At 63.2% G+C, this 27,811-nt stretch overlaps 2 protein-coding genes across 2 annotated transcripts in view; one reads left to right on the plus strand and one right to left on the minus strand.

Moving 5' to 3' along the window:
• The first annotated feature begins 787 nt into the window (after window positions 1-787).
• On the plus strand, window positions 788-27,756 carry TPPP (tubulin polymerization promoting protein). Its single transcript, XM_047848479.1, has 4 exons — window positions 788-861; window positions 12,602-12,922; window positions 23,071-23,224; window positions 23,394-27,756. Exons 2-4 carry the CDS (start codon window positions 12,606-12,608, stop codon window positions 23,586-23,588), a joined length of 666 nt encoding a protein of 221 aa, XP_047704435.1. The 5' UTR covers window positions 788-861; window positions 12,602-12,605; the 3' UTR covers window positions 23,589-27,756.
• Window positions 24,558-27,811, minus strand: part of CEP72 (centrosomal protein 72) — a 43,412-nt gene continuing 40,158 nt past the window's right edge. The window contains exon 12 of the mRNA XM_047848477.1: window positions 24,558-24,793. Coding sequence (XP_047704433.1) covers window positions 24,703-24,793 — 91 coding nt within the window. The 3' untranslated portion in view covers window positions 24,558-24,702. The remainder of the gene's footprint in view (window positions 24,794-27,811) is intronic.

The raw sequence follows: 27,811 nt of genomic DNA on the forward strand, positions 1-27,811 counted from the left end.
CAGCCTGGAGGGGAAGGGCAGCGGGCCTCACCCAGAAAAGAGGAGACATTGGAAGATTTCCGGATCTGCGTGCGCAGGTAGGCAGGACGGGCCCACCTTGAGCGCAGGAAGAACAGGGTCTCCAGGCTGCGCTGGGGATGCAGCCGCTGCTTGTCCCTGGGAGGGCGGCTCCGGCTGCACCGGGGCCCAGCACAGCCTGACCGCACCCAGGCGCGGCTGCACGTCCCGGCTGCTCCCAATCTCCCGGACGAGGCCCATTCCCCGCCGGCCCTCCCTGCGCCCCCTCCGTGAGGTCCCAGCCCGCACCCCCGACCCCGACCCCACTCCACATTGGGCCTCCTCGTCGGCCCGAGTCTCGGCGGAGAGGGCAGGGCCCCGCCGTCCCCCCGCCCCTCCCCGCAGGCCCGTCCGCTCGCGTGCTGTCGGCCGCGGGGATGCGGGCGGGCCTCCCGAGGTCCCGGAGGGCCAGGTGCGGCCGCCCCTAGCCCACCGCCCCCGGCTCGCCTCCCCTGCGGGGTTCCCACGCCCCTGCGCCGCGCCGGCCTTGTAAGGCAGAGCCGCGCCGCCGCCGGCCTCCGTGCGCCCGGCGCGCTCCCCGGGCCGGGAGGGGCCGGGGGTGTGGCAGGGCCGGGGGCGGGCCAATGAGCGCGCGGGGCGGGGTGGACCGGGGGCGGGCCAATGAGCGCGCGGGGCGGGGCGGGCCAATGAGCGCGCGGGGCGGGGCGGACCGGGGGCGGGCCGTCGGGGCGCGCGGGGCGGGGCTGGCGGGCCCGGGGCGGCGGGGGCGCGGGCGCTCGCCGGACACCCGGTCGCGCGCGGCCGAGTCGCGGAGGCGCCCGCTGCAGTGGCCGCATCTCCGAGGTAAGCGTCCGCAGAGCTCGGTCCGGGGCGCTGGACGCAGGACCACCCACCCCGCCCGGGCCCGCCGCGCCTGCCACCTGCGCCCGCCGCGCCTCCTCCTGGCTGCGGCCCCCTGCGTCCGTGCGCCCCCATCCCCGGCCCTGGGCTGCCTGGCGGTCGGTGCTGCGCGCTGAGGCCCCCGGGGGCTGCGTCGGGGGCGTGGGTCCGGGGGCTCGAGGGGCGCGGGCGGGGGCGACCCCGCTGCAAGGGACAGGTGGTTGGTGCGTGGGCCCCGGATGAGGCGCTGGGCCTGTCTGGGCGGCAGCGCTTCACGCGACGAAGCCGCCCCCCCCCCCCCTCCCGGCAGCCCCTTTCCCCGCCGCCGCCGCCGCTGCCGCCTCCCCACGTCCCGCTACGCGGACGCCCAGGCCTGGGGAGGCAAGACCGAAGGGGATTAGGGCGTAGAGGGTGTGAAATGAAGCCAGTGCCCTGCAGCCCCAATTCCGGGAGACCCGGGGCCACGCAGAGGGCCCAGAGTGAGCGTGGTCCCTTGGCAGAGACCGCGCCGCCCCCTCGGGGTCCCAGGCCCCTCTCTGGCCGCATTTGCGTCACCATTATCACGCCAGGTGACAGTGTCAGCCGCACAGTGTGCGACTCCAGCAGCCTCCCCGGAGGGTGTCACGTTCTCTTATCGCCTGTGAGCACAGAACCCGGCAGTCAGGATGAAGAGATCGATTGCCAGCAGGTTTGCTCACACACCTCTGGGGAGCAGTGCCCCACCTGTGCAGCAGGACCAGAGAAACCCTTTATTCTGCGGTTTCAGTTACGCAAATGCAGCCTTGAAATGAGCTGGGGAGAAAATCCATTCCTGCCACTCTGCTCATGACTATTTCGACAGGCGTTTGGTGTCTCTGAAGATGAGACACCGTTTAGGGTAAGCTGACAGTGTGGCCATCTATCTGCGTATTTAGTGGTTAACTTACCTGGCATTTTTTGGATACCGGCAGGGTCTCGGGGACGCTGGATAAAGGACCCAGCTCCCATGTCCCACTATGCAGGCCTGTCCTGACTCCCCATGGCCAGCCTCTCAGGGAGGACCCAATGGAGGTGGGGGGGGGCGGGGGGAGCTCTGCACAATCCAGGGCAGCCCCGCACCCCTAGATGGTGATTGGTAAAGGCCAACCTGGATCCCGAGTGCCCCGGGGATCCAGGGGCTTGGAGTGATGGGGAGAGAGCTTGCAACAGGCAGGAGATGGGGGTGGGGCAGCGAGACAGCGGCTTGACGGAGGCCTTAATTAAGCTGGATTCTGTGACCCCGTCTCTGGTACCAGCCACTGTTCCCGTCACATGGTCCAAATCACAGGGCTCCTCGAGGGTTCTGGGGGGAGGGGTGCTGGTGAATTTGTCTGCAAATTGCCTGCGGTAGGAGGGTGTGTGCATTCTCCTGGGGGAAGGGTCTGCCGCTTTCCTGATTTCCAGAGGGTTCCGTGAGTCAGAAAGGTACCATAACTTAAGTGCTACATTAGAAAATCGCTCTCCGTGAGTCCGGAAGGATGAAGTGAGGGAGATCATGGGAAGCTCTCTTGGCTGTATTCTTATCTCCCTGGTGCTGTTTGTCTCCTCTTCCCGAACGAATCCTTTGAAGTCTCAGGAAATAACTGGTAAAACCGTATACGAGGTTATAAATACTCATGGTGGAAAATGTGTAAATCACAGGAGAATTTAAAGAAAATTAAATCACTCATCACTGCTTGAGGATGCAGAGAAGGCTTTTAGCAGCCAGCCGGTCCTCAGGGCCACAGAGTGCTCCCGGCAGGAGAGACCGAGAATGAAAAGCTTCCTCTGGGAGAGGCTGCACTGCCTGGAAGCCAGGCCTATTTATAGCTGGTGATGTTGCTGGTGAGGCAGGAGGAGCACGTCTGGGGATCTTGGGACCACGAGGCAAGGGCCCTGCTGCACCTTGAAGTGTCAGGTCCTCTGTGGGCTCAGCGTGGCTCGGCTGGAGGGCGGTGGGGGCGGGGCGGTGTGCCCCTGAGCCCACAGACCCTGGACCTGGCAGACGCTCCCCTGTGTGTAAGCAGCAGCCTTGCCTCAGGGGGTGGGGGGATGGAGCGCACCTGCACCTGGGGCTCAGACGTGGTCTCCAGCCTTTCTGGGTGGGGACGCAGCCCTGGTGTCTGCCCTCGGCAGTGCAGTGCGTCTTCAGGGGGACCCTTTGCGGGAGCGGAGAGTGCGGGGTGCGGGGTTGGCCCTGCTGGGGCCTCGGGTGAGGGTGCGGCCCTGTGTGAGCCCCAGGAGCGGCCTGTGGGGGCGCTGCCCCTCCCTCCTCCCCAGCTCTCATCTGATGTGGGGTGTCGGTCTGTTCCCAGGCTCCTTGTCCCTGGAACTGCGCAATAGCACAGGACGGCCGTCAGCCGGGAGGTGTAATTTAGCGTCCAAACACAGGACCTTCTTTGGTGAAGAGTCCAAAGTCTTGCACGGAGAGTAAGGCAGTGACAGTTTTCTGCCTTCCCCGCCCTCGCCCCCAGCCCTCGCTTCTCTCAGCAGCGGGACCTGCCAGCCGGTCCTGGGAGGAGCACGTCCACACCGACTCTTTCTTGTTTTTAATTAGGTTTGTGGTGAGGAATGATGGGTTCTTACCTTTGCTGAAGCCTAGATGTTAAAACCACCTGGAGCCTTTTCCACTCCTCCTGCTGCCTCTGTGGTGGGGCGCACCCATGTGTCCCCAGCGTGTGTCCCTGTGTGTCCCCACATGTCCCTGCAGGTCTCCAGCATGTCCCCAGGGTGCCTGTGTCTCTGGGTCTCTTGGCATAAGTGCAGTGCCCCCGCGTGGGCTCCGTGTGACCTCCTGCCCCGAGCCACGTTTCCCCAGACCTCTCCCTGTCACACCTGTGTGATTGCATGTCTGCTGAGCACCTGCCAGGTGGCCTTTACCTGGGAAGCCCCACTGCAGTGGGGACAACACCCAGCAGCCGGCGCCCCCGGGTGACCTCGTGCAGTCCCCACATGCCCCGCTGTCTCACCTGCATGGGGCGGGGGTGGGGGGGGGGCGCCAGGTGAGCGGGGGGGTGGGGCGTGCGGTGCAGGTGTGGGTCTGGGCCCAGAACCGACGTTAAGTCAGGTTAAGTCAGGTGCTCCTCGAGTGTGCCTGCGGCCCTGCGTCACAAGCTGTCTGTAGAAAGCCCGCCCACACCCTCCTTCTCCATCCAGGTGTACGCGCTTCGTGCACTCACTGACCCTCGACCCCGCTCCAGTCATTTAATGCCGTAGGACAGACTGTCCCCAAACCAGGGCTTTAAGACAGTGACCCCGTTTGCTTTTGCTCATGACTCTGCCAGCCAGCAGGGCTTGGCACGGACAGTGGTCCCCATCCCCGGACCTCGGCTAGGGGGTCTGCTGGCCAGACAGGACCACCCGAGGCTGCCCTGCTTAGTTGAGTCTGGGTTGAGTGACTGGCACGAGGCTCCCCTGGCTCTGTGTGGGGTCTCTCCAGAACGTTTGCCTGTCCCTCGAGGGAACAGGGGAGCCTGGTTCTTTGTCGTGTGGCTGTGTCCCACGGTCCAGCCAGCTGGGGAAGTGCCCCTGGCTTGAGGGGCGGGAGCTGGTGGGTGGGAGACGCTCTAGGGTGGCCCCTCTTCTCGGTGCTTCGGAGGACCAGTTGTGGCAGCCCCTGGGGCCCCTGGCCCTGTGCCCCTCGGCCTTTGACGGCCCCTGGCCTGCTCCCTCGGGACTCGCTGCACCCTTTCCGTGGCAGCAGGTCGCACGTCTGTGGGTGGACGGCCCCCCCTCGGCCGCGCCGCCCGCTGCGCCCCGGTTCTGATTCCTGCCGCTTGGTCAGCTGTCCCCCGCGTCCTCGGGGTCTGAGGCTCCGTTCTCCTGACACCCTGCAGGCCCTGCCCCACTGGGCCTTCCAGCCCGGCAGGGGCCCCTGCCTGCTTCTCTGGACTGGCTGCCTTTTTCTCATCGAGTTGTAGGGTCCTTTACGGGTTCTGGAGACAAGCCCGTATTTGTATCTTCTCCTACCCCGTGGCTTCCCTTTTCTCTCCATCCGTGATATTTGTTGATGAACAGAAGTTCTTGATTTCAGCCTGCTGCCATCCTAGAATGGTTTCCTTTAAGGGCAGCGATTTTTGAGGCTTGTGCAGTGGATCTTTCTCTATCCCCAGGACGTCAGATACCCTCAGCCCTCACCTTCGTGAGGATTTTGCCTCTCCTACGTCAGTCCTCGGAGCGCCTGAAGGGTGGCGTCGGCGCCCCGTCTCCCCTGCATCTGCCATTTACTGAAAATATGCTCCTCCCTTTTTTCTGCAGGGCCACCTTGTCACACATGTGTGCGGGCTCTGGCGTCCCTCCCGTGGGTGGTTCTGTCCCATTGGTGCTGTCTTTGCTTCCAGACCTTTCTCTCGAGTCCCCATGCCCACGGAGCAAATCTTGTCTTTCTTTTAAGATCGCTGTGTGTTCACAGCCCTTCTCCCACATATGTCAGCTCAGTGCGTCTAGACACTAGACACAAAAGCTGTCGGAGTTTTTATCCAGATTAAGTTAAGCCTGTGGTCGAATTTAAGGACAGTTGACATCTTTCTGTACGTAGATTCCAACCCATGTTCATAACGTCATCACTTAGGCCTTTCGTTTCCTTCAGTGGCCGAGTTTTCTGTGTTGACTGTCTGTGCGTCCTCTGTGAGCGGTGTTCCGAGGAACTTGTATTTCTTCATATTTTAAATGTTGCGTTTCTAAATGCTTTTTACTGTGCGTCTTTGCTGTTACGCAGAAATGAAATGGCCTTCTGTGTGTTGACCACGTATCCAGAAACACCACTAGACTCACTCACTGGTTCTAATAATCGTCCTGGGATCCCTTTGGGTTTGGTGTGTGCACAACCCTAGAAGCTGCAGATGATGAGTTTTTTTCCCGAACAATTTTTATATCTTCATTTCCTTTTCTTGTCTTTCTGTACTGACATGGGGAATACAGTACTTGCCCAACTTAAAAACAAACGCTTTCAGTATTTCAAGTGTGGCGGCTTTTTTCAGTTTTTTTGCAGGTGGCCCTTTTTCTCAGATTAAGGAGTTTTCCTCTTTTTGCGATTTACTAAGAATTCGCATGATGCATAGATGCTGACTTCCGTCAGATGCTCTCCCTGCGTTTATGATGGTGGCTTTAGTGGGACCCTCACGTTTAGCCACATTCCCGGCCCCGCCCCAACTTGACTGCAAAGTGTTGATCCTTTTTATCTCTGACGGGATTCCGTTGGTTAATGTTTTGTTTAGGATTGTGAAGGACAGTTTTTGTATCCATGGGCAGCTCCTCAGGTCTGCCTGCGGTGTGGAGTGACTCTGGCTCCCACCGAGGCCGGGACCTGGCCGCCTCGCCCCTGCAGCAGGGCTGTGTAGGACCCGCCACTGGCCACTGCCCCAGCATGGGCTTTAAGCCTTTCCTAAAGCAGCAGGCTGTGTGAGCCGCCTCTTCCTGTGCCCAGTGCCTGCAACTTGAGGCCAGAGCAGGGATCCCAGCAGGCAGCTGTCATATGGCTGTCCTGTACTGGGAGCCTGTCCTCCAGGGGCCTTTGGAACCCGGCCCCGCCTGATCCTCTGGGCCCTCTGGGCCACGGCCCCTGGCTTCTCTCCTCCACGCACTGTTATCTGTGGGGGACGCTCCTCCTCTGGTCTCTCTGGTCCCCTGAGTGCTCCCAGGTGGCTGTGACAAAGAGCCACAAAACGGTGACTTAACACACAGAAGTTTATCCTCTCTCAGTGCTGGGGCCAGAGGCTTGGGGCCGGGGGCCGGGGGATCTCGCTCCCTCCGGAGGGTCTTGGGGAGGGTCCTTCCTGCCTCTTCCAGCTCCCGGGGTTCCAGGGCTGTGGCTCTGTCATCACGTGGCCTCCCCCATGTCTGTGTGTCTGCTTCCAAGAGCACTTGTCATTGGGTTCAGGGCCGCCAGGCAAATCAGACCTCGCCTTGGTATCTTCAGCTTGATGACGCCCGCAAAGACCCTTTCTCCAAACAAGGTCACATTCACAGTTCTGGGGGTTAGGATGTGGCCGTTCGTTTCTCGGGACCGCCTCTCAGCCCCCTCCACTTGCCCTCAGGCTGCCTGCAGGCGCTGACAGAGACCCCTGGCCGGGCACTTGTGGGGCCAGGCGCTGGGTGACTGAGCGGCTGGAAGTTTCCACCTGTGTCCTCATCCAACCCGTAGGGCGCCACCTACCCGGGACATCTGTCCGGGAGCCTCAAGTCTCCCTCCGGCTCCGCCCACCAAGACCAGAGTGTAAAGGGTGGGAAACGCGGCACCCGCACACTCAGGGCTTCAGTGCTTCCCATGTCGTGGCTGGGACTTGTGGGCAGAGCATCTTGGGACAGGTCTTAGAGAACCCGTGGCCCAGACGGTGAGCCATGGGCTAGTGTGGGCCTGGGCAGCCGTCTCGGAGACCCCAGAGGGCCCAGGTGGGCTGAGCCCCCTTCTCTGTCCCTGCTGGTGCCCGGGGGCCACCCTCCCACGCCACTCTGCTCTCCTTGGTTCTGAGGCCCTCTTTCGGGATTGGGGGTGTGCCGTGGTGCCCTTTGGGGCTGCCCCTTGGCCCCCACAGCCTTCATTTTCTGAGATCCACATGCAGACATGGTCCACTTCACACTCCTGGTGAGCTGTGGCTTCGGATTCTCTATGAAACTCTCTGAGGGAAGCGGGTCCCCCCGAAATCCCTGGCTTCGTGGTGACAGGAGAATGTCCCGCTGTTAAGGGGCTGGGGAGAGCCACCCAGAGGTCCTCAAGGGGTAGGTGGGGTTTGAAGATGCCCTGCCTTCCTCAGTCTCCCTTACTGGAAAGGCTTCTGCCCCACAAGGTCACCTTTTGGAGAGCACACAGCCTGTCCTGGCCCCCCTGTGCTGGCTGCCCAGCCCTCAGCCCTGTCCCTCCCGGCCCCCCAGCCCCATCCCTCCCGGCCCCCAAGCCCCGTCCAGCCTGGCCCCCCTGTGCTGGCTGCCCCTAAGCCTGACCCACCAGCTGGGCAGCAGCTCCCCAGGTCAGAGGCTGGGGCTCCCAAGGCAACCTTGCTGCGGGACAGTGCAGGACAGGTCCATGGCCCAGGGATGTTCGGGGACACAGACAAGACACGAGCTTGGTGCTCTGCTCGTGTTTTTCCATTGGAGAGAACTCAGTTTGGTCTTCTGACTGGGAACACACGATGGCCTGGCCTCAGGGCCTGGACAACCTGGCCCCGGGGGACCTGTCGGGGCCAGTGGCCTCAGGCTATGGGATCTGGGACCTGAGCCGTATCCTGCTCACACAGCCCAGGTCACGCCAGCTCTCTCACTGGGGCTGTGTCCTGTGGAGGGTGGGATTCCTGGCTGCCCCAGTGTTTCTCGGGAATGCGCAGCTCAGAAAGCCTGCTTTGTCCGCCCGGAAGGCTCTCACCGCTTGGAGCGGCCCTCAGCGGGGACGAGTGGCCCCAGGAGGCTCTCACCGCCTGGAGCAGCCCTCAGCGGGGACGAGTGCCTTTGTTCCCCCAGGGGCAGCAGCCAGGGCGATGCACCTCTAGACCCTGATGCCGGGGCCTGAGCCTCCAGGTGGGCTCTGGGTCCTGGTAGAAGGTGGAGAGCAGGGAGGCAAGCCGCGTGAAGTGTTCTGGAAAGGGCCAGCCCGGGGGCCTCAGTGCCTCTGCCCGCCGCATCCCACAGGGTCTGCCTGGAAGCCTCAGAGGGGCAAGGAGCGTGTCTCTTGTTGTCGTTCTCTTCTGTCTGCGCCTTTTGTTCGCCGTCTCCGCGTTGTCGCTGAGAGTCTGGTGGCATCCGGTAAGGTGCCTCCCGCGGCCTCCTCGTGGTTTCCTTGGCTCAGCCCCCATCCCCAGCTGCGCTCCTGGTCGCCCATGAGGTCTGAGCAGGATCCCGCTTTATGCTTGTGTGGCCAGGTCCCTCGAGGGTTCTGGCACAGAAATGGGGTCTCGGTCTGGACCCTGGGCCCCGGCGTCCCGTCGGTGGGCCCGGCGACCATCCCCGGGGCATCAGCACCTAGAGCTTTCGCTGGCCTGGGCCCAGGTGTCAAGATCCGGGAGACGTGGGAGTGAACAGCAGGGACACTGAGCAGGGGCTCAGGGAGAGCCAGAGTGGCTTCCAGAAGCTTCCCTGTGATGCGCCCGCCCCCAGGAGCCCTGTCCCCCTGCAGGGCCCGTGGTGTCCCTCAGGGGCCCAGAGCCGGGTTCTCAATTCCACTTGCAACACGGTGTGTCCCCTGCAGACTCCGCTGCACCCAGAGGGGCTGGCGCTGTGCCTTTAGCGGAAGAGGTTAAGGCAAGAACCCTGAACGAGATCCTGCCTTTCGTGGGCGGGCGCTTCTGGGAGCCAAGGGGCTTGGCGGGGCGAGCAGCCCCCACGCAGGCACGCAGGCCCGTGTCCCTGCCCCTGCACGCAAATAGGGAATTCTCCAGGGAACGCTCTCGGCTCCAAGGCTTCGGGGCACTCCAGCCCTGTTATTTTGCAACGGATATCCGCCTCTTCTGGGTTTGTGGCTGCAGGGTGTCCCCGAGGAGGACACCGGGTCCCCCTGTTTCGGGGGCTGGACTCACACCGTGCCCCGGCAGCACGGGGAGGCCAGCTCAGGACACCGGGGTGCCAGCTGGGCAGGACCTGGCTTCTTCAGGGACACCGACGTGGAGTTCCAGGAGTCAGGACAGAGCCTGGGAGTGTGCTGGGGGACTTGGGGTCACACTGGTGGGCTCTCCGCCCTCTTAGAGCGGGGGCCCAGGGGCAGGCGGGCGGGAGGAGGGGCCGGCGTTTCTCAGACAGGGTGTCTGGGAGGCTGCTCACCTCCAGGCCAGAGGTTCCCGGGGAGATGGGGCCAGAGGAGGGGCTCATGCAGCCCCCAGGAAGAGTGACAGAAGCCAGCAGCATGTGGAGGACTGGGGGACAGGGGTCTGGGTGAGCTCTGGCTTCCCTGCGGCCTGTCCAGATTCCCAGACACAGGCGTCCTGCCGGCCCCCACCTTACCCCACTCCGCACGCCATCCCTGGTCTCTGATTCAAGTGTAAGTGCAGCTCTTCCACAGAGCCTGCTCACAGACACCTGCTCCTGCTCACAGACACACCTGCTTCTGTTGCAGGAACATCACTAACAGGGAATTCCTGGTCAGGAATTCTGTGTGCTGATGTCCGTGTGGCAGCTGACAGTGGTCTGTCGGGGTCTGTCCCGTGTCACCTTTTCTGTAAGTTTCGCTTTAGGCAGTCGAGGCTTAAGGAGGTTGCCAGGGAGAGTCCTTCTGAATTGGGGCCCGACTCATTTTGGAAATAGGGGCCTTGGCCTGGTGCCTCTTTGGGGCCTCGATGGCTCCCGGGGGGTGGGGGCCGAGGAGACCACATGGCGCCTGAGAGACAGCCTTTCCCGGTGGCGGGATGATCCCTGTCTGGCACACACTGGGGCTCAGGCCCATCCAGGTCTGTATGGGGCCCGCTGGCAGGGGCTGCCCTCTGGCCCCTCCCCCCCCCACCCCGGCCCCCGGTCCCTAATTCCACCTTGGCAGGGCCTCTCGAGGCCCTTCTTTGAAAATGCAAATCCAGTAACACAGTCTCCCCACACCCAGTGTGGGTGTTTATCAGCTCCCTGCTCCTGACCCTTCTGGCCCAGGGGGATGGCTCACGTGAGACCTGGGTGCTTCCTCCCCCTGCTCACTTCCTCCCCACCCCCCTGCGCTCACTTCCTCCCCCTCCTCACTTCCCCCCCACCCCCCTGCGCTCACTTCCTCCCCCTCCTCACTTCCCCCCCACCCCCCTGCGCTCACTTCCTCCCCCTCCTCACTTCCCCCCCACCCCCCTGCGCTCGCTTCCTCCCCCTCCTCACTTCCCCCCCACCCCCCTGCGCTCGCTTCCTCCCCCTCCTCACTTCCCCCCCACCCCCCTGCGCTCGCTTCCTCCCCCTCCTCACTTCCCCCCCACCCCCCTGCGCTCGCTTCCTCCCCCTCCTCACTCCCCCCCCACCCCCCTGCGCTCGCTTCCTCCCCCTCCTCACTTCCTCCCCACCCCCCTGCGCTCGCTTCCTCCCCCTCCTCACTTCCTCCCCACCCCCCTGCGCTCGCTTCCTCCCCCTCCTCACTTCCTCCCCACCCCCCTGCGCTCGCTTCCTCCCCCTCCTCACTTCCTCCCCACCCCCCTGCGCTCGCTTCCTCCCCCTCCTCACTTCCCCCCCTCCCCACCCTGATTCTTACATATCCCCAAACAGTCTGGGTTTTTTTCAGGAAAGCAGGTGAGGGCAAGGAGAGAGACTCAAGGGTTTCACAGAGAGTGGGGGGTCGTGGGCATGTAGGGAACTCTTGGGGCAGTCCTGAGCTGGGGAAGTCCTCACATGGAGGGAGTGGGCAGGGCATTCGGACCGCCAGGTGTCTGGCCAGCCAGAGGGATCCCTGGGCATCCCTGGTCGTACCTGGCCACACGTGAGGGGCCTCCACCCCCACTGTGTGCTGATTTGTGCCCCGCAAGGTAAGGGCTCTCCTCGGGTGACCAGGAGACCCGTGCCCGCAGGTCCGGGCTGCCATCGTCGGCACAGACAGGCCTCTCTCGATAGCTCCGTATTCCAGGAAGCCTCTGCTAGAGCTCTGGGGCTCTTACAAACTAATCGTGTCATTATCTCGTCATATAGCACATGGACTTATCAAAGGATAGGAAAGGACACGCAGAACGCCTGTGACTCCTCCTCCCTCCGCCCTAAGAAGCTCCTTTTTCAGACAGAGAAATGGGGTCAGCGATAACACTGGAAGTAACTGGGTGTCACCCGGCCTCTGCCGTGGGTCCCTCTGAGGGCAGGCACTGGCAAGGCAGGCGCCGGGTTCCTGTCCCTGGGTGGGCCTGCGGGAGCCTAGAGGGTCTGCTCCCTGTGCATCCACGGGGGGCCGCCTGGAGGAGAGGGCACGGGTGGCCTCGAGAGCCGTCAGTCCAGACCTGCACCGGCTTTGCTGACCGGGTGGGCGTGGGTGACCCCGGCCTCAGGTGCCCGTCCTGGCTTCCTCTGGGTCAGCCAGGGCCCCCAACCCAGACTGGGAGGGGACGCTCACTGAACTGAGGACTCACCACATGCTTGCCGCTCAGGACTCTGCGTGTGTCCTGGGGGCACTCTGCTCTTGCCGAGCCCCTGGGGCACGGACGGCCACCCACTGCTCCCCTGGGAAGTGACTTCTGGGGGCTCCGTCACACACCTCGGTGGGGCTTGGACACCTCAGGCTCCTGTCTGGGCCACTGGCCGTGACACAGGGAGGGGGCCCCACAGGGACCCACCGGCCTTGGGGATCAGGTGCCCCACGAAGGCAGAGACCCGTGGATAGGGCAGGGCAGCCTCCGCTGGGCTCCTGATGAGGGGCCCCACGTCTGCCACACTCCCACTCCCGCCATGTGCCTGCACTAGGTCCGCAGCCCATGGTTCTGGGTCTCCCTCCCCATCACTGGCAGGTCCCTTGGGAGGATATCATTCTGGAGAGTCAAGCAGATGTGGCCCAGGAAGGAGACAATGACACAGTGGCCAGTAGGGGAGTGACAGGAGGGGCGCCGAGCCCACAGGAGGCCGGATCGGGCGCTTCCCCGTGGACTCTGTTTGGGGACAGCCCTCATCCAACCACCGGGCGCCTGGCGGGGGCCAGCGCTGGGAGGGACAGAGTGCCTGGCAGTAGCTTGATGCCCGAGGGACTTGCCCCATCCTGGGTGCCTGCTGTGACATGGGCGGCCAGCCTCCTGCCCTACGCATGGCTCTGTAGAAGCGTGGTGACCCCTTTCTCCCCTTCCTCTTCCAGCAACATGGCTGACAGCAAGGCCAAGGCCGCCAAGGCCGCCAACAAGACACCCCCCAAGTCCCCAGGGGACTCCGCAAAGGACAGAGCGGCCAAGAGGCTGTCACTGGAGACAGAAGGTGCCGGCGAAGGGGCGGCCGCTGCGGCCCCAGAGCTCAGCGCCCTGGAGGAGGCTTTCCGGCGCTTTGCCGTGCACGGGGACACCAGGGCCACCGGGCGGGAGATGCACGGCAAGAACTGGTCGAAGCTGTGCAAGGATTGCCAGGTCATCGATGGGAAGAATGTGACCGTCACTGACGTGGACATCGTCTTCAGCAAAATCAAGTAAGTGCCCCCCAGGCCTCGCACTCAGGACTCCCGGTGGGCGTTGTGTTCAGCTGGCAGTGAGGGGGTGGGATGTGCCAGTGCCCCTGACCCGTCGCTTCTCCGGATACGATGCCCAGGATTTGGCCGGAGCTGGCGGGGGTCCCTGGAGCTGGCGGCAGAGCTGAGAAGCCTGCCCCTCGGGCGTGACAGGTGCCTCGCACCCTCGAGCCTCGGGAGGTGTTCGCACCCGAACTCTGATGCAGCGTCATCGCCGCGGACTCGGTGGCTGTGAGCGGTGAGCCGTGTGCTTCCCACATGCGTGCGCGTGTCCTTCCTCCTGGATGCTGGACAGAGCGTCCGGCGTGGTTACGTGCCTTCCCCGTCCCTCTGGGCGCTTCTGCGGCCCGAGGACGCCCTCCCCCGCCTCCCGCCCTCCCAACCTGGGGACCCACCCAGGAAATGTCACAGCGCGCCCAAGGCTGCCTGGCGTCTAGCGATCTCGGTGTAGGTCACACTTGTGGGAAAATAGCTTCTTTCTGACACGTGCCCATCTCAGTTACTGTGACGCCTTAGCTGCACGTCCCCATGACCTGGGCACGTTTCCTGGGACGGCCCTGTGCCCTCCCTGTACATTCAGCGGTAGATGGTTTCCTCCCTGTGTGTCCCCAGCGGCTGTGACTCCGTGTCACCAGACACGGTGTGTCTATCCAGGGAGGTCTGCCTGCTTTCCTGGGCAAACACTGGTGCCTGTCCTCACAGTGACCACCGACCAAGGGGGCAGCCTTCTCCTCCAGAGCTGGGAGGCTGCAGGAGGGTAGAGCTGCCCCACGAGAAAACCAAGCCTCAGGACCCAGATCACTCACCAGGTGGAGGGGACTTGGTGCCAGAGGAGGAACCAGTCAGAATTCAGGGTCCGGGCAGAGGCCCCAAGGAGACCACAGCTGAGGGAAAGGGATTCTAGTGAGCACTCCACTCCCAAGGCCCAGGGTCAGAGGGGAAGGGACAGGGCTGGGGTGCAGGGGGGATGAGGAGGTAAAGGTGGGGTGCAGGGGGAGGAGGAGGAGGGGAAGGTGGAGTGCAGGCGGAGGAGGAGGAGGGGAAGGTGGGGTGCAGGGGGAGGAGGAGCAGAAGGCGGGGTGCAGGGGGAGGAGGAGAGGTGAAAGTGGGGTGCAGGGGGAGGAGGAGGAGGGGAAGGTGGGGTGCAGGGGGAGGAGGAGAAGGTGAAAGTGGGGTGCAGGGAGAGGAGAAGGAGAAGGCAGGGTGCAGGGGGAGGAGGAGGAGGGGAAGGTGGGGTGCAGGGGGAGGAGGAGCAGAAGGCGGGGTGCAGGGGGAGGAGGAGAGGTGAAAGTGGGGTGCAGGGGGAGGAGGAGGAGGGGAAGGTGGGGTGCAGGGGGAGGAGGAGCAGAAGGCGGGGTGCAGGGGGAGGAGGAGAGGTGAAAGTGGGGTGCAGGGGGAGGAGGAGCAGAAGGCGGGGTGCAGGGGGAGGAGGAGAGGTGAAAGTGGGGTGCAGGGGGGGGAGGAGGAGGGGAAGGCGGGGTGCAGGGAGAGGAGGAGGAGGGGAAGGCGGGGTGCAGGGGGAGGAGGAGGGGAAGGCGGGGTGCAGGGGGAGGAGGAGGAGGGGAAGGCGGGGTGCAGGGGGAGGAGGAGGGGAAGGCGGGGTGCAGGGGGAGGAGGAGGAGGGGAAGGCGGGGTGCAGGGAGAGGAGGAGGAGGGGAAGGCGGGGTGCAGGGGGAGGAGGAGGAGGGAAAGGTGGGGTGCAGGGAGAGGAGGAGGAGGGGAAGGCGGGGTGCAGGGGGAGGAGGAGAGGTGAAAGTGGAGTGCAGGGGGAGGAGGAGGAGGGGAAGGTGGGGTGCAGGGGGAGGAGGAGCAGAAGGTGGGGTGCAGGGGGAGGAGGAGAAGGTGAAAGTGGGGTGCAGGGGGAGGAGAAGGAGTAGGCAGGGTGCAGGGGGAGGAGGAGGAGGGGAAGGCGGGGTGCAGGGGGAGGAGGAGGAGGGGGAGGAGGAGGAGGGGAAGGCGGGGTGCAGGGGGAGGAGGAGGAGGGGAAGGCGGGGTGCAGGGGGAGGAGGAGGAGGGAAAGGTGGGGTGCAGGGAGAGGAGGAGGAGGGGAAGGCGGGGTGCAGGGGGAGGAGGAGGAGGGAAAGGCGGGGTGCAGGGAGAGGAGGAGGAGGGGAAGGCGGGGTGCAGGGAGAGGAGGAGGAGGGAAAGGTGGGGTGCAGGGCGGGAGGTGCTCTGTGGTTGGTTTGGGGTCCCAGGTAGACATTCCATCACCAGGGCCAGGTGACGCCCTGGGAGCCCCGGAGATGTTCTGCCGACAGTGTGGGCCAGAACCCCCAGGGGCCCGGTGTCCCCGCCCCTCCGCCCGCTGACCTGCGCAGTGTCTGAGGGCAGGGCCCCGGGCGGAGGGCAGGTGCGCACTCCAGACCTCCTGGGTCCCTCATCGGCTCCCTGGTCTGTAGAGCCCTGGTGCCCGAGGGCCCTGGTCCCCGAACCTGGACCGCTCTCCAGACGGACCGCTCCTCTGGGTGTCCACACGGCGTCGTCTGGGCCCAAACGTCCATTCTGTCGCCTGTGTCCCCCGCCCCCCCCCCCCGGCCCCGCACCTCCTACCTGTGGAGGCTGAGGAGATCGCCCGGTGGAGGAGCCGGTGTGGACAAATGAGCCCCCCACCTCTGCCCCCGCTCACCTCCGTTGCTCTGATCTGTACCCCCTTCTGCCCCCACCCTGTCTGCCCACCCCCTGTGCCTGGCTGGGCGCTCTGGTCCCACCCTCTTCCACGCGTCTTGGACTTCAGCGTCCGTGTGGGGTTCGGCTGCGCGGGACCTCCCCTCTGGGGTGTGCTGGGTCTTCTGGTCACTTTGTCACACTGACCTCGGCCTGAGCCTCGGGGCTGACCCCTGCCCATCGCCGCCCTGCTCGCAGACCTGCTGGACCCTGACTTGTGCCGTCCCACCTCCTCACAGAGGCCCAGCCCACCTGAACCCCCACGCACCTGGGGCGCGGGTTCCCGACCTCTCTTGTGTGTCCTTGGGGCATCTTCTAGTCCCTCCTCGGCTACAAGCTGCCCCTGGAGATGAAAAGCTGTGCGCTCCCCAGCTGGGTCTGCCTGATCCCCAGGGTCACCCCCACAGAGCAGGGGCCAGACTCTGGGAGCCTCTGGGAAGTGTGGCCTCAGGGTCAAGGACATTCCCAAGAGGGGCAGGGGCGGGCCACCTCGGCCCAGAAGGTGCTAAAGTGTTCCTACTTGGCGTCCACTGGGGAAGGGGCCGGGGAGGGGCCGCATCTTGGTTCTTTCCCCCGTATCTCCGGGTTGGGGGCTTCAGGACCTTTGGGGACCAGGGAGCCACACGGAGCCTGCCTCTACCCACTGCCCAGGATGGCAGTCTGGCAGCTGGCAGGGACCAGCCCTCTGTGTCCCCACGTGGGGGTCTGCACGTTTGCCGTCCCTGTGGCCCCCGGGGTTGTGACCAAGGGGACTGATACCTGACTCTGGAGATGCTATCACCACCAGGGACCGGGTTCTAGCCCGAGGTGTGTGTCCTCTGCCGAGGGGGTGGGGGGGTGCTGGCCTGCTCTCCTTGCTAAGAAACACGAGCCAGATCTGTGGTGTGGTTCCCGTGGACGGTTGCCACGGCCAGCCGGTCTCGGGCATGTGGTGCCGCTGTTGGCCGACCCCCAGGGCCAGACGGGAGCCCGCGGCTGCCTCCGAAGGTGTCTCTAGCACTGGTTCAGCGGTTCAGCGGTGCAGCCGTGCTCCGGCACCCCAAGCGGGAGGGACAGGAGGGCAGCCGTGTTTACCGTGTGCTCACACTGCTGGGGTGGGGGCAGCAGGAGCCCCAGGGGGCCCACGTGTCCTGAGCTGGGGGGCAGGAACCCCGAGGAGGCCCAGCATGGCCCCCATTTCTCCCCTGGGCGTGTCTTCAGGCCTTCAGCACTGAGCTTGGGAAACCACACGCATCCGGGAGACATGGGCAGGCCCGGGAGCAGAGGAACCTCAGAGCCGTGTCCCTCGGGGAGGGTTTCAACAGGGCGGGGAAGGCACAGCCGGTAACACGCCAGGGGTCCCACACCCTCGGCGCCGGCCCAGACGTCGAACTGTCGGGACGGGTGATGGCAGCCCTTCCTTCCGTCACCTTTCATTCCTGTCACAGAAAGTTGCCTCCACGCTACTGCGCACAGGCATTTGCACATGTATGCACACACGCACTCACAGCCCACACTCGTGTGCACAGAAGCACATACACGCACACGGCTCCCAGGACACATGTGTGCACGTACGCAGGCATGTGTGCTCACAGGTAGAACTCAGGCTCTCCACACCCCCGGGGGTGGGGAGGTGGCTCACTCCGAGGATGGGTGCCCTCCTGTGTGCAGGAGGCGTGGGCAGCCCGCCACCCAGGGAGTGGGACGTGGGCCCTGGTGTGAGCACCCGCAAGGGAACCCCATCTGGTTGCAGTCCCCGTCCCAGGAGGCAGGGCGTCAGCCGCTCAGAAGCTTGGGGCCAAGGCTCGGCCCCCGGCCCCTGGGCACAGAGGGCTCCACATTGCAGAGCCCAGGGCTCCTTGGGACCCCTGGCGTCTCTGCCCCGGCTCGCATGGGGGGGGGGGGTCATCTGATGGGTGGGCAGTGGGGGGCCCCAGCCCAGCAAGGGGTTGTGGTCACAACGCAGTCACACGGGCCTGTGGTGGCCACTGGGGCCCCTACAAGGTGGCAGGTGCGGGCAGGGCCCGTGCCCGGGTAGGCTTGCTGGTCACCTTGGAAGGGTGTGGCAGGGGCATCGTGCCTTGTCCCCGGAAGGGGAGGTGGATGGTGTCCCGGGCGGGGTCGTGGGGTCCCAAGGGAAGGCTGCAGGGTTAGAGGACGCTGGGAGGTCCCGAGGAGACCGTCTGGATCTGCTTTTATTTGGCCTTGTGACGAGGGTGGTCTTGGGCGGGACGTGCACGTCCTGATCGATGGGGTCTGGGGTCACACTTGTTCCAAGTGGCAGCCGTGGCAGAAGCGTCCTCGCCTCGTGGGAGCCACGGATGCAGAGCCACAGCCGCTGACTGGTGGAGGAGATCCCGCTCTGTTTGCAGGCGGTTGCCATGGCTCTGCGGGCGGTGGCGCCAGCCCGGGTATCTGCAGGCTTTGTTTAGGTCCTGTTGCCACGGCAGCGCTTGTTTGTTTTGATGTTACTATGTGTTAAATTTTAAACAAATTTCTCGCAGCTCCACTCCAGGTCTGGATTGAACGCTATTGTTACCAAGACAAAGCCTTCTGGCACCCTCTCCGCCCCGAGGGGCAGACCTCGGTGGGTCTGAAATACTAATTAATCCAGACCCTGTGTGCCCAGCACGAATAGCACCCTGACAGCCCCGCGTGGGGAGCCCGGACGACAGCGTCCCCTCAGTTCTGCCCGTGTGCTCGCGTGGGGTGCAGGTGGAGGGCCCGGCCTGAGGGGGGCAGAGGGCGGCCTCCTGGCCCATGCGCGCGCCTATTTTCGGGTTGCTGTGTGTTCGGAGTGAGGGGCCGTGTTTCCTGCAACATGATGCTGGCGTCTGGGTCTCAGGTTAGGAAGAAGCACCTTGGCGGGGCTCCCTGGGGCCCGTCGGCCACTGACCGGCTCCGTTCTTGCCACACACCCCGTGGCCCCAGCCGGGACATGGCCATGGCCCGGACGTGGTGGGACTTGTCCGAGGCGGGAAGCGGGAATAACAGAGCTGAGCCTTCCCCACAGAACACAGTCCAGATGCTGCCCGCCGCCGTTCCACCACGATTGTGGGGCGGGGGCGTCCACGGGAGGTCTGGGTGAGGTTGGCAGGGCCCCGTGCGTGCGGGCACATCCCAGAGACACCAGGGACGGGGGCTCCCCTGTGCCGGGTCTGCCCAGGGCCCACACTGTCCAGGCGGGGGGCAAGCGAGCGTGGGCATTCGGGGTCAGCGGCGGGGTCAGGATGGCCATGTGGCTGAGGCCTTCTCTGTGGGGGCCCTCTCCTGGCCCGAGGCCATGCAGGGCCTCCGTGGTGGGCAGCCTGGTGCGTCTGGAATCGGGGAGTTGCTGGCCCTTGGCCCCTCGCTGGGTTGATGTGGATGCTGGGTCTCAGCACACCTTTTGTCCTTTTAAGGTGACCTTCCCCAAATGCTCAAAAATGGTTTCAGTGACCTCAGTGGGTCTGTTTCATAGCCCATCCCCTGCCATAGCCACGATGGCAATTAGGGGTGCAGGTTGTGGGCGGGGGGTGGTGGCTGGAGCCCCCAGGGACCCCGCCCCTGCCCCTCACAGGGCAAGCCCAGCCCCAGGCTCCTGCATGAAGCAAGCATGCTAGGGTGGCTTTTACCTACTTGGCGGGGAAGAGTCGGGGCCACAACTGCCCCTTCAGGCGGATCGGGGCCTCCCCGCGGCCCCTACGGACCCACAGCATCATGGTTGTGCCCGGGCCCTGATAGGCGGGTTGGTCAGCAGCACTGGGGAGCCCTGGGCAGGAGCAGGGCGGCCGCTCTCTGCCAGGAAGGTCTGGCTGCAACTGGTCCTCCGTTTTTTGTTGTTTATTTTTTTTAAGAGAGGGCGAGAGCAAGCGAACGCAGGGGAGGGGCAGAGAGAGAGGACAGAGGGTCGGTAGCAGGCTCTGAGCTGTCAGCACAGAGCCCGAAACCCGGGCTCGGACTCGTGTACCGTTGAGACCATGACCTGAGCTGAAGTCAGACACTTGACTGACAGAGCCCCCCAGGCGCCCCACCGGCGGTCCTCCTTGGGCACAGCGTGCAGTTGGAGCCACTGGTCTGGCCTGGGAGCTGCCCCAGGTCAGGCATGACGTGAGGGCACCGCTACGTCACAGCCACAATGGCAGCTCCCCCAGGAGCCCCCCACTCCTGCCAGCCCAAAGGAATTCCCCACAGGCCCCTCCTTCTCACTGAGCCTCATCAGAGCCTTAAGTGGCCCCTCGACACCCCACTTCCTGCCTGCGCTGTCACCCTGGCCAGCCAGGCTGCCCTCTGGACAGGTCTCCCAGGGCCCTGGCTTTGCTGCGGGGGGGGGGGGGGGGGGCGGGGTGTGCACGGGGGGCCAGTAGCTTCCTCCCACCTGAGTGGCAAGTTCTCCATAATGACCCAGCATGCTGCCTCCCACCTCTTGGAGAGGTGTCCCTGGGAGTGCCATCGGTCCTGAATCATGGAGGTGCTGGCACGTTTTGGCCCGAAGCCCGGGAGCCTTCCTGCTGTTGGCCCTGGAGGGACATACGCCTGTCTCTGGAGGGCTGTCCTGGCCCCCGCCAGCCCCAGTGTCCCCGGGTGACCTTTGGCACTGGCAGGGTTCAGCCCCCTGCCCACCCTGAGTTGGGTCTGGAGGCCTGGGGGACACAGGGCTTGGGAAGCAAAGTGAAACCCCAGTTCATGGGGCCTTGTGTGTGATCAGTGACCCCATTCCTGCTGGGCGGGCCTACAGGCAGGGCACCGGCCAGCCCGGCCTGGAGCCGGGAGAGGGGGTTTCAGGGTGGGGACACCCTCCAGTTCTGTGGACTCTGGAGAACAGGCTCACTCTGTGTCCAGAGAGCAGTGTAATGTGATCAGTGTCTCTGGGGAAGAGACGGGCATTGTCATTCTAGAACTTGCTGCGCATGGCTCTCTGCAGCAGGGTGCCGGGTCCCCTGGGGAGAACTCCCTGCTGGGCAGTCACGGTGGGGACACTTGGGGACACCCGGCCCGGCCAGGTGGAGCGGGAGAGTCGGCCTTAGGCCCGTGTCCACCAGCTCTGAATGTGGCCCTCTGATGGGAGCCCCCGTCAGCCTTCCCCCCCCCGCCCCCAGCTCAAGTGACTCACACTGGTGGCGCCTGGTGCCGCGGTGCCCAGAGAGGGCTGCGTGCTCCGGCGGCCAGTCCCGGGGCTGGCCGTCAGGCCTGGCATCCACATGCCACCCGGGCAGGGCGTGAATAGGAGACAGGAGTGCCTTTGACGGCCCAGGACAAACAAACAGGGCCTTGGCCCGGCAGCAGGGCAGGGATCTCCGTGCGGGGCGGCTGCTGTGAGAACCTCGCTGCCCAGGAAGTTTCCCCCAGAGGCTTGCGGGGGGGGGGGGGGGTCGAGACCAACTGCTGCGGGGGCAGAGCCCACTGCCCACCACTGGGTCTGAGGAATCCCTGCACCCACCAGGCCACCAGCCCCTGCTGTGCGGTCGTGGTTGGGACCAGCACCCGAGGACAGAAGGGGCGTTTGTGCTGAGTGCAGGCCCCGTGGGGGCTCGGGCTTCCCAGCCCCGCTCCCTGACTGCGGGCTGTGTCCCGTGTCTTCCGACGGGCACGTCAAGTGCCTCTGAGTCCCTGCGTGTGGTGTCCAGCTGTTCACTGCTGAAGGACACCTGACTACGTGGTTCCCGTGGGACTGCGGTGCGTCTGTCCTGCGTCGAGCCCAGACGTGGGGGCTCAGAGCCATAACTGCCCAACCGCCTCCCCGGGTGGACGCCACGTCGGAGTGCCCGGCTGACCACATCCTCCCGGTGCGGCCATTTCACCGGCTTCAGCCACGCTGGCCGTCCGGCCCGGTAGGACTCGCCATGTGCGGTGGCGCTTTGTGTGCTCTGCGCTGGCCACCCAGGGGTCTTCCTGGACAGTGTCCGGTTCGGGTATTTGCCCCGTTTTCTATGTGGGATCCTCCCTGTTAAGTTTGAAAAACTTTCTCTTTCAGGTGTCTGTTTGCACGTGTTTTCTCCCCATCTGTGGCTCGTTTCGTATTCCTCGGAGCAGCATCTTTTCAAGGGCGTGGGGTTTTAAATTTCGGTGCATTCCAATTCCTTGTTTCTTTTGTGGACTTTTTTGGTGTTGTTTCCAAGAAATCTTTGCTTCACCCAAGGTCACAAAGTTTTTCTCTTAGGTATTCTTCCAGAAGTTTATAGTTCTAGGCTTTGTGCTGAACTTAGGACGATGGCCCGTTTTGAGTGAGTCTCTGTAGGCACTTCGAGGCACAGGACAGGGCTGGGTCCCTGCTGTACCAGCCCCAGCTGTTTAGAGACGGCCCTTTCTCTGCTGAGCTGCCTTTCTTTGCTCTTCCGTGGAAACCCTCGTGTGGGTCTGTCCCTGTGCCTTCGTGGTTATTGTGGCTGTTCTGGGCCGTCTGCTCGTGGACATCTGCAGGGCCGTCCCACTCAGGCCTCTGCACCCACAGGGTGTCCCTGCATGGCAAGGAGCCGCCCCCACAGGACCTCTTGTTCTAAAACCCTGACAACTCACTCCATGGATTAGCAGGAGAGATCCAAAGTGGGAAAAATGGTTTTTAGTAAAAAATTATAAAATGTGCACAGTTTAGAATCTTCCTGAAATTTTGTGAGTGGCCTGCGGCAGGGAACGAATAGGGCTGCATCTGCCCCTAGCCCCCTTGTGCCCCTTAGGCAGGCGGCTTTCAGGTGGGGGCAGTGGGGGTCCTGGGAGGAGGGACGGGCCCTGGGACCACCTAGCTGGGCGTATCGGCGAGGCGGCCGCCCGACCCCGTCCCCGTGTGATGACAGGGACGTCGGGCCACGGTGGCCCCAGGCAGGATTCGGCCTCTGTGTGGTTCAGATGGGATGAGCGTCTTGACCTGACTTTTTCCCTCCTGCTCTGAGTGGACGCCACACACGCCCCATTTTAGACCCAGACAACAGCTTTGTTTTAATGTCCAGTTGTTCATAAAGGATGTGGTTCCTTTAAGCTTTTTTCCAAGACAATTTATATTTGCTGCCGTTGCCCATGGCGACCGACTGTTGGGCATAAACAGTGCACACCAGGGTGGGGGAGGGGCATATTCTGTATTTTAACGTTAGACTTGATTTCTGCTGTGGGAGAGAGGTGGGGGTTCCCCAAGGCCACTGGGCCCCCACCAGGTTCCTGGGTGGGGATCCCCTGATGCCACCGGTCCCTGGGTGGGGGCAGGGTTACCCCGATGTCACTGGGTGCCCAGACAGGGACAAGGGTCCCCCGATGTCACCAGGTCCCTGGGAGATAGTCTCCCGATGTCATCGGGTCCCTGGGCAGGGCCAGGGTTTCCCCAATGTCACCTGGTCCCCGGGCAGGGGTCTCCTGATGCCACCAGGTCCCTGGGAAGGGGTCCCCTGAGATCACCTGGTCCCCGGATGTCAGCAGGTTCTGGGGGCACTACTTGGTGGGGCTGTGAGTTAGGGAGGGGAGTGGCCCTGGCCCGGGCCCTGAGCGCTCTCCTCCCTCAGAGGGAAATCCTGCCGGACCATCACATTCGAGCAGTTCAAGGAGGCGCTTGAAGAGCTCTCCAAGAAGAGATTCAAAGACAAGAGCAGCGAGGAGGCCGTCCGCGAGGTGCACAGGCTCATCGAGGGCAAGGCCCCCATCATCTCAGGGGTGACGGTGAGCATGGCTAGCAGGGACTCCCTGGAGGGCAGCAGCCCGTGGGGTCTGGGGTGGGACAGCGGACGTGTTACTCCCTGGGGGCGTGCTGACCCAGCTGCCGACGGCCTCACGCGCTCACTTGGCCCCTTGCACTCACACGGGCGCGCCCCATTCTCTCCCTCTACAGAAGGCCATCTCGTCGCCCACTGTATCCCGGCTCACGGACACGACCAAGTTCACGGGCTCCCACAAGGAACGCTTCGACCCATCAGGCAAGGGCAAGGGCAAGGCGGGCCGTGTGGACCTGGTGGATGAGTCGGGCTACGTACCGGGCTATAAGCACGCGGGCACCTATGACCAGAAGGTGCAGGGTGGCAAGTAGCCAGCCCAGGAGCAGCCCTTCCCGCGGGGGCCCGCGCCACCTCACACTTCATTACATTCCCTTGCTCCCTGGGGCAGAACTCAAGACTGGGGCCCCGGGGGGCCGCGGGGGTGGCAGTCAGGCCTCCCCCTGCCTGGGGCCTGGCATGCTTCTCTCTGACCCCCAAGTGGGGCCCCGAAATCACTGACCGTTTCTAACACACCTGCCTCGTCCAGTGCTGGCCGACAACACATGGCCTTTTTCAGAGCGTCTCCTGGGACCAGACCACACTAGCTACCTGACTTACAGGCGAAAAGGCCATTTTAAAGGGGCCGGTGAGCCACAAGGGGTGAGTGGGACAGACCCTGTCAGAAGGTGGCCACCTGCTGAACTGCAAACCCCTCCCTGGAACCTCGAGGGTAGCACAAGCTAACGCACTAACCAGCAGCACCAAGAAGACAGAAGTGAGCTGCTAACAGGACATCTTGAAGGTGTGGGGAGGTGGGACAGGTGCTTGCATGTGCACAAACACTCACACATACCCACATGTGTGTGCCTGCAATACGCACATGCTCGCACACACACACACACACACACACACACACGCACACACGTCGTGGAGCCGGAGGAAGGTGAGCCAGTGGAAGGGGCTCCTCAGTGGACCAGAGGAACACGGTCTGAAGTTGTCAAAATGGAAGCCAAGGACAAGACCGTTCACTTTATTGTGTTTTCCTAAGAAGAAACTGGAAACGTATTTGTTCCCAGAATGGGTCAGCGAAGACAGAATACCGTTTCTGCCCCTTTCTCTCCTGCCCTTTGTGTCTCTAGGCCAGGAGACCCTGCTGGCCGAGGCTTCCCGGGCAGTCGCTTTGCTGGCATGATGCTGTCTTCTGTCCGGGGCCCCACTCTGCACTCAGGGCCTCCGGGCTGTGGGTCCCCGTGGCTGCTCCCTGTTCGCTGTTCAGCTTCGTGGTTCAGTCTCTGCATGAGTCTTCCCTAACCTCTCCCAACCCCTGCAAATGCAGAAAACCACACGACAGAGGCAGGCCCACAAAGGGCCCCGAGGCCAGCAGCATTTGTTGGCATTTGGTTTCTCCGTGAGGCTGGACAGGGGAGCCGAGCATTGGGACTCTTGTCACAGCGGCTTCATGGGGACATGTCCCCTTGCAGAAGTGCCACCAAGCCTGGCGAGTGAGTGGTGGGGCCGTGTGGTCCTGGCGCTGGTCCTGGGAAAAGCCCATGGGAGCCTCAGGGAAATGCTTCTTGGAGCCCGTCCACCCTGGCCACTGTTCTGTGTCCGTGGCAGCTGGCTGGTTGGGGGCACTCCCTGGCGCACAGCACAGGCGGTTGAAATAGACCGGCACCGGGGTGGCACCCGCACCCGCCTCCCTGTGCCCAAAGGGCATGCTGGTCGTCACTAGAGCCGGGGATGGTCCCTCGTCTGTGCGGTGGGGCTCGGGGCTCGAGCTCCCATCCAGCATGGCCCCTCTGAAGGGATGTGGTCCTCCCCCTCGCCCCCACAGTGGGGCCTCGCCAGCAGCTTCCTCCCGAGGTTCTGAGACTTCCCAGGGCGTAAAATCAGAGATGGCTGCAGGCCTTGAGGCACCTGTGCTCACTGCGGTCTCTAGTTTCTACCTGGGCGATCCTGAGCTGCCCCGCCAGGCCTCTCCACCCCACGGTGGGGGAAGGGGGAGAAACCGAGGACTGAGTGCTGGAGGAGGGACAAGCAAGCAGGACACAGGACCCCCGGCTGGACCCGCGGTGAGGATCTGGAGGCAAGGGGAGGACGTGGGAAATGTTGGAAGGTACTCTGAACACGACAAATGTTTCTCAACAGCGAGCAGATCACAAACAAGACCTCCTCCCAGATCCTCTTGGGCACCATGTTGGGGAGCACCGTCTGAGGCGGTGGGGCTCCGCCTCCTGCCATTAAACACCTGGGTCCCCACTAGCACAGCCATGACACAGCGTGGACACTGGAGTCCAGCAGGACCTTGGCTCCCACAGTGTGCATGCCCCAGTGAGCAGAGGGACGAGGGTCCCCGTGCCACAGCCTGTACCGGGAATGCATAGCCCCCCTCACCCCCAGGAGGCCATCTTCTGTGCCAGAACGGAGTCTCCAGGCATAACAGCCTCCCCAGGACCACCCTGGGAGACTGGGGTCTAAGCAAGAGAAACCACACATCTGCCTGCCCATGGGGACCCCTGCTGTCACGCCCTCCCCACAGCAGCCCTCTTCTTAGCGGAAGGCACCAGTGCCGCGGGCTGGTGGAGCTGAGCTGCTCACTTGTGACCAGCGTTTCCCAGTGCCCTCCTGACTGTTCTCACAGCACCTTCCCGTGGGGTTTGTGAATGGGACCCCTTGGCGGTCCACCCCGTCCCACAGCAGGGAGGTCCGGTTGGCCACACAGGGGCTACAGTCTCCCCTGCCTCCCCTGCCCAACCCCAAAGCCTCTTCGGACGGCGCCCGTCCCCAAAGCCTGGACGTTCCCTCAGTCAGGAAGGAGGGGGAGGCAGCAAAGACTCCATCACGAGACTTCAGCGCTCTCCATTCCATCAGCTTAAAATCATCTGCTAAACGTGTCGCCGCATGTGTGTGGCCCCCGCACACGCACACACACGCATGCTCCTCCATCGGGGTCTGAACACGGAGAACACACAGGCAGGGTGTGTGTTTGCTGCATGTTATATGCAATGCCAATTAGCTTCTACTAACCGCGTTACCCAGAAATCCAGCGTCTATGTGTGAGCGAGAGACCGCACAGCACGAGGAGACAGGACGCGTTCTGCCAGGGAGGGCAGGGCTGGCAGCATCTGAGTGTCAGGAGAACTGGAGGAGGGTGCTTAACACTGATCACACCAGAACACTTATTTATTTCTATTTAACGTGATAGGATAGGCAACTAGGCGGCGGTAACAGTCAGCTTTACCAAAATGAAGTTCAAATCATGTAAGTTTAGGATGTTATCGCAGAAGATATATATTTATACTGGAGTATTTTCACACCTCTAGTGTCCCCAGTCCTACGTTTGCGGCAGATGAAAATCACAGCCGATGCGAGAAGCCGGGGAACGGTGCGCCAGGCGGCTCAAGGGCACCGCTTCCTGTTGGTGTGGCTCTGCGTCCGCGTCCCCGTGCTCGGCGCTCAGGACAGGCCGCGGGCGTCCCCCTGGCTGCTCGGTGGACAGGGCCTGCGGCAGCGGGCTCGTGCCCCCACCCCAGACTGCCTCCGTGAATAGTTTTCTGGCGCCCAGCTGTGCCCGTGTGCTCAGTCGGGCAGGACGTGTGGCTGCTTTTGCGCCACGTCGCGTGGTGGTGGTAGGAGGGGACGCCTAAAATTTTCACCATCTGGCCCTTTACGGGAAAAGCATGTGCTGGCCCTGCCCTGGGGACCCAGCCCAGCTCTCTCCATACACAAGCTGGCTGCTCCCCCATCCCGCGGCCCACGCCACATGGGACGCCCCGTCGTCACCTGTTCCGTGCAGGCCAGGTTGACAATTCAGCTGTACTGTGAAGTTACCAATAGGCTAGAATGTCCTTAAAACACTGACCCCGAACAGCTCCCCTCCACTGATTGACTACTGAACACTGTGGAACCTGGTGGTTCAGGGTATGGCCTCTGTCCCTGGGCATGTGGAGGGCATGGCCCCAGGTGGGCTGGGCAGTGGCCACCCTGAGCTTCGAGAGGTTTTTTTCTCTCCCTCTAGACTCTTGAAAACCCAAACCAAGCCAAACACAAAGGAAACCCACACAACTTAAAAGAAACTTGAAAGGGATCGTATACTACTAGTTTGTACTAAGTTTTTTTTCAGGAAAGGGAAATAAATTTATATATATATGCAATATATTTTTACACTGTTTTGTTACCATTAGGGAGTCCTGAGTGTATCACTTTATCAGTGTGATGGTGAAGAGTAGAGTCGACGTCTTGGGTGTTCTGACTCAGAAAGGCACGTCTGCTGGCGTCTCAAAGCCGCACTCAACCAGGGATATGGATGGGATCGGGGTGGCCCTCCTCTCCCTCCCAGAGCGTGAGACACGGTGTCCCCGGTCAGAGCTGACCTGCAAGGCCTGACCTGCAAACCTGTAGCGAAACGGCTCGTGTCTGTCTGCATACTGCTCCTCCTGTGTTCGCTGTTAACATTGTGTGTCAAATTGGTAAAGTGATAAATAAAGGTGTTGAAATGTGGATCTGTTGTCCTCAAGGTGCACCACCTACACCAGCAGTCACACACAGGCACTGA

The sequence above is a fragment of the Prionailurus viverrinus genome, unplaced genomic scaffold (genome assembly GCF_022837055.1).
Source record: "Prionailurus viverrinus isolate Anna unplaced genomic scaffold, UM_Priviv_1.0 scaffold_63, whole genome shotgun sequence".
NCBI classification, from domain to species: domain Eukaryota; kingdom Metazoa; phylum Chordata; class Mammalia; order Carnivora; family Felidae; genus Prionailurus; species Prionailurus viverrinus.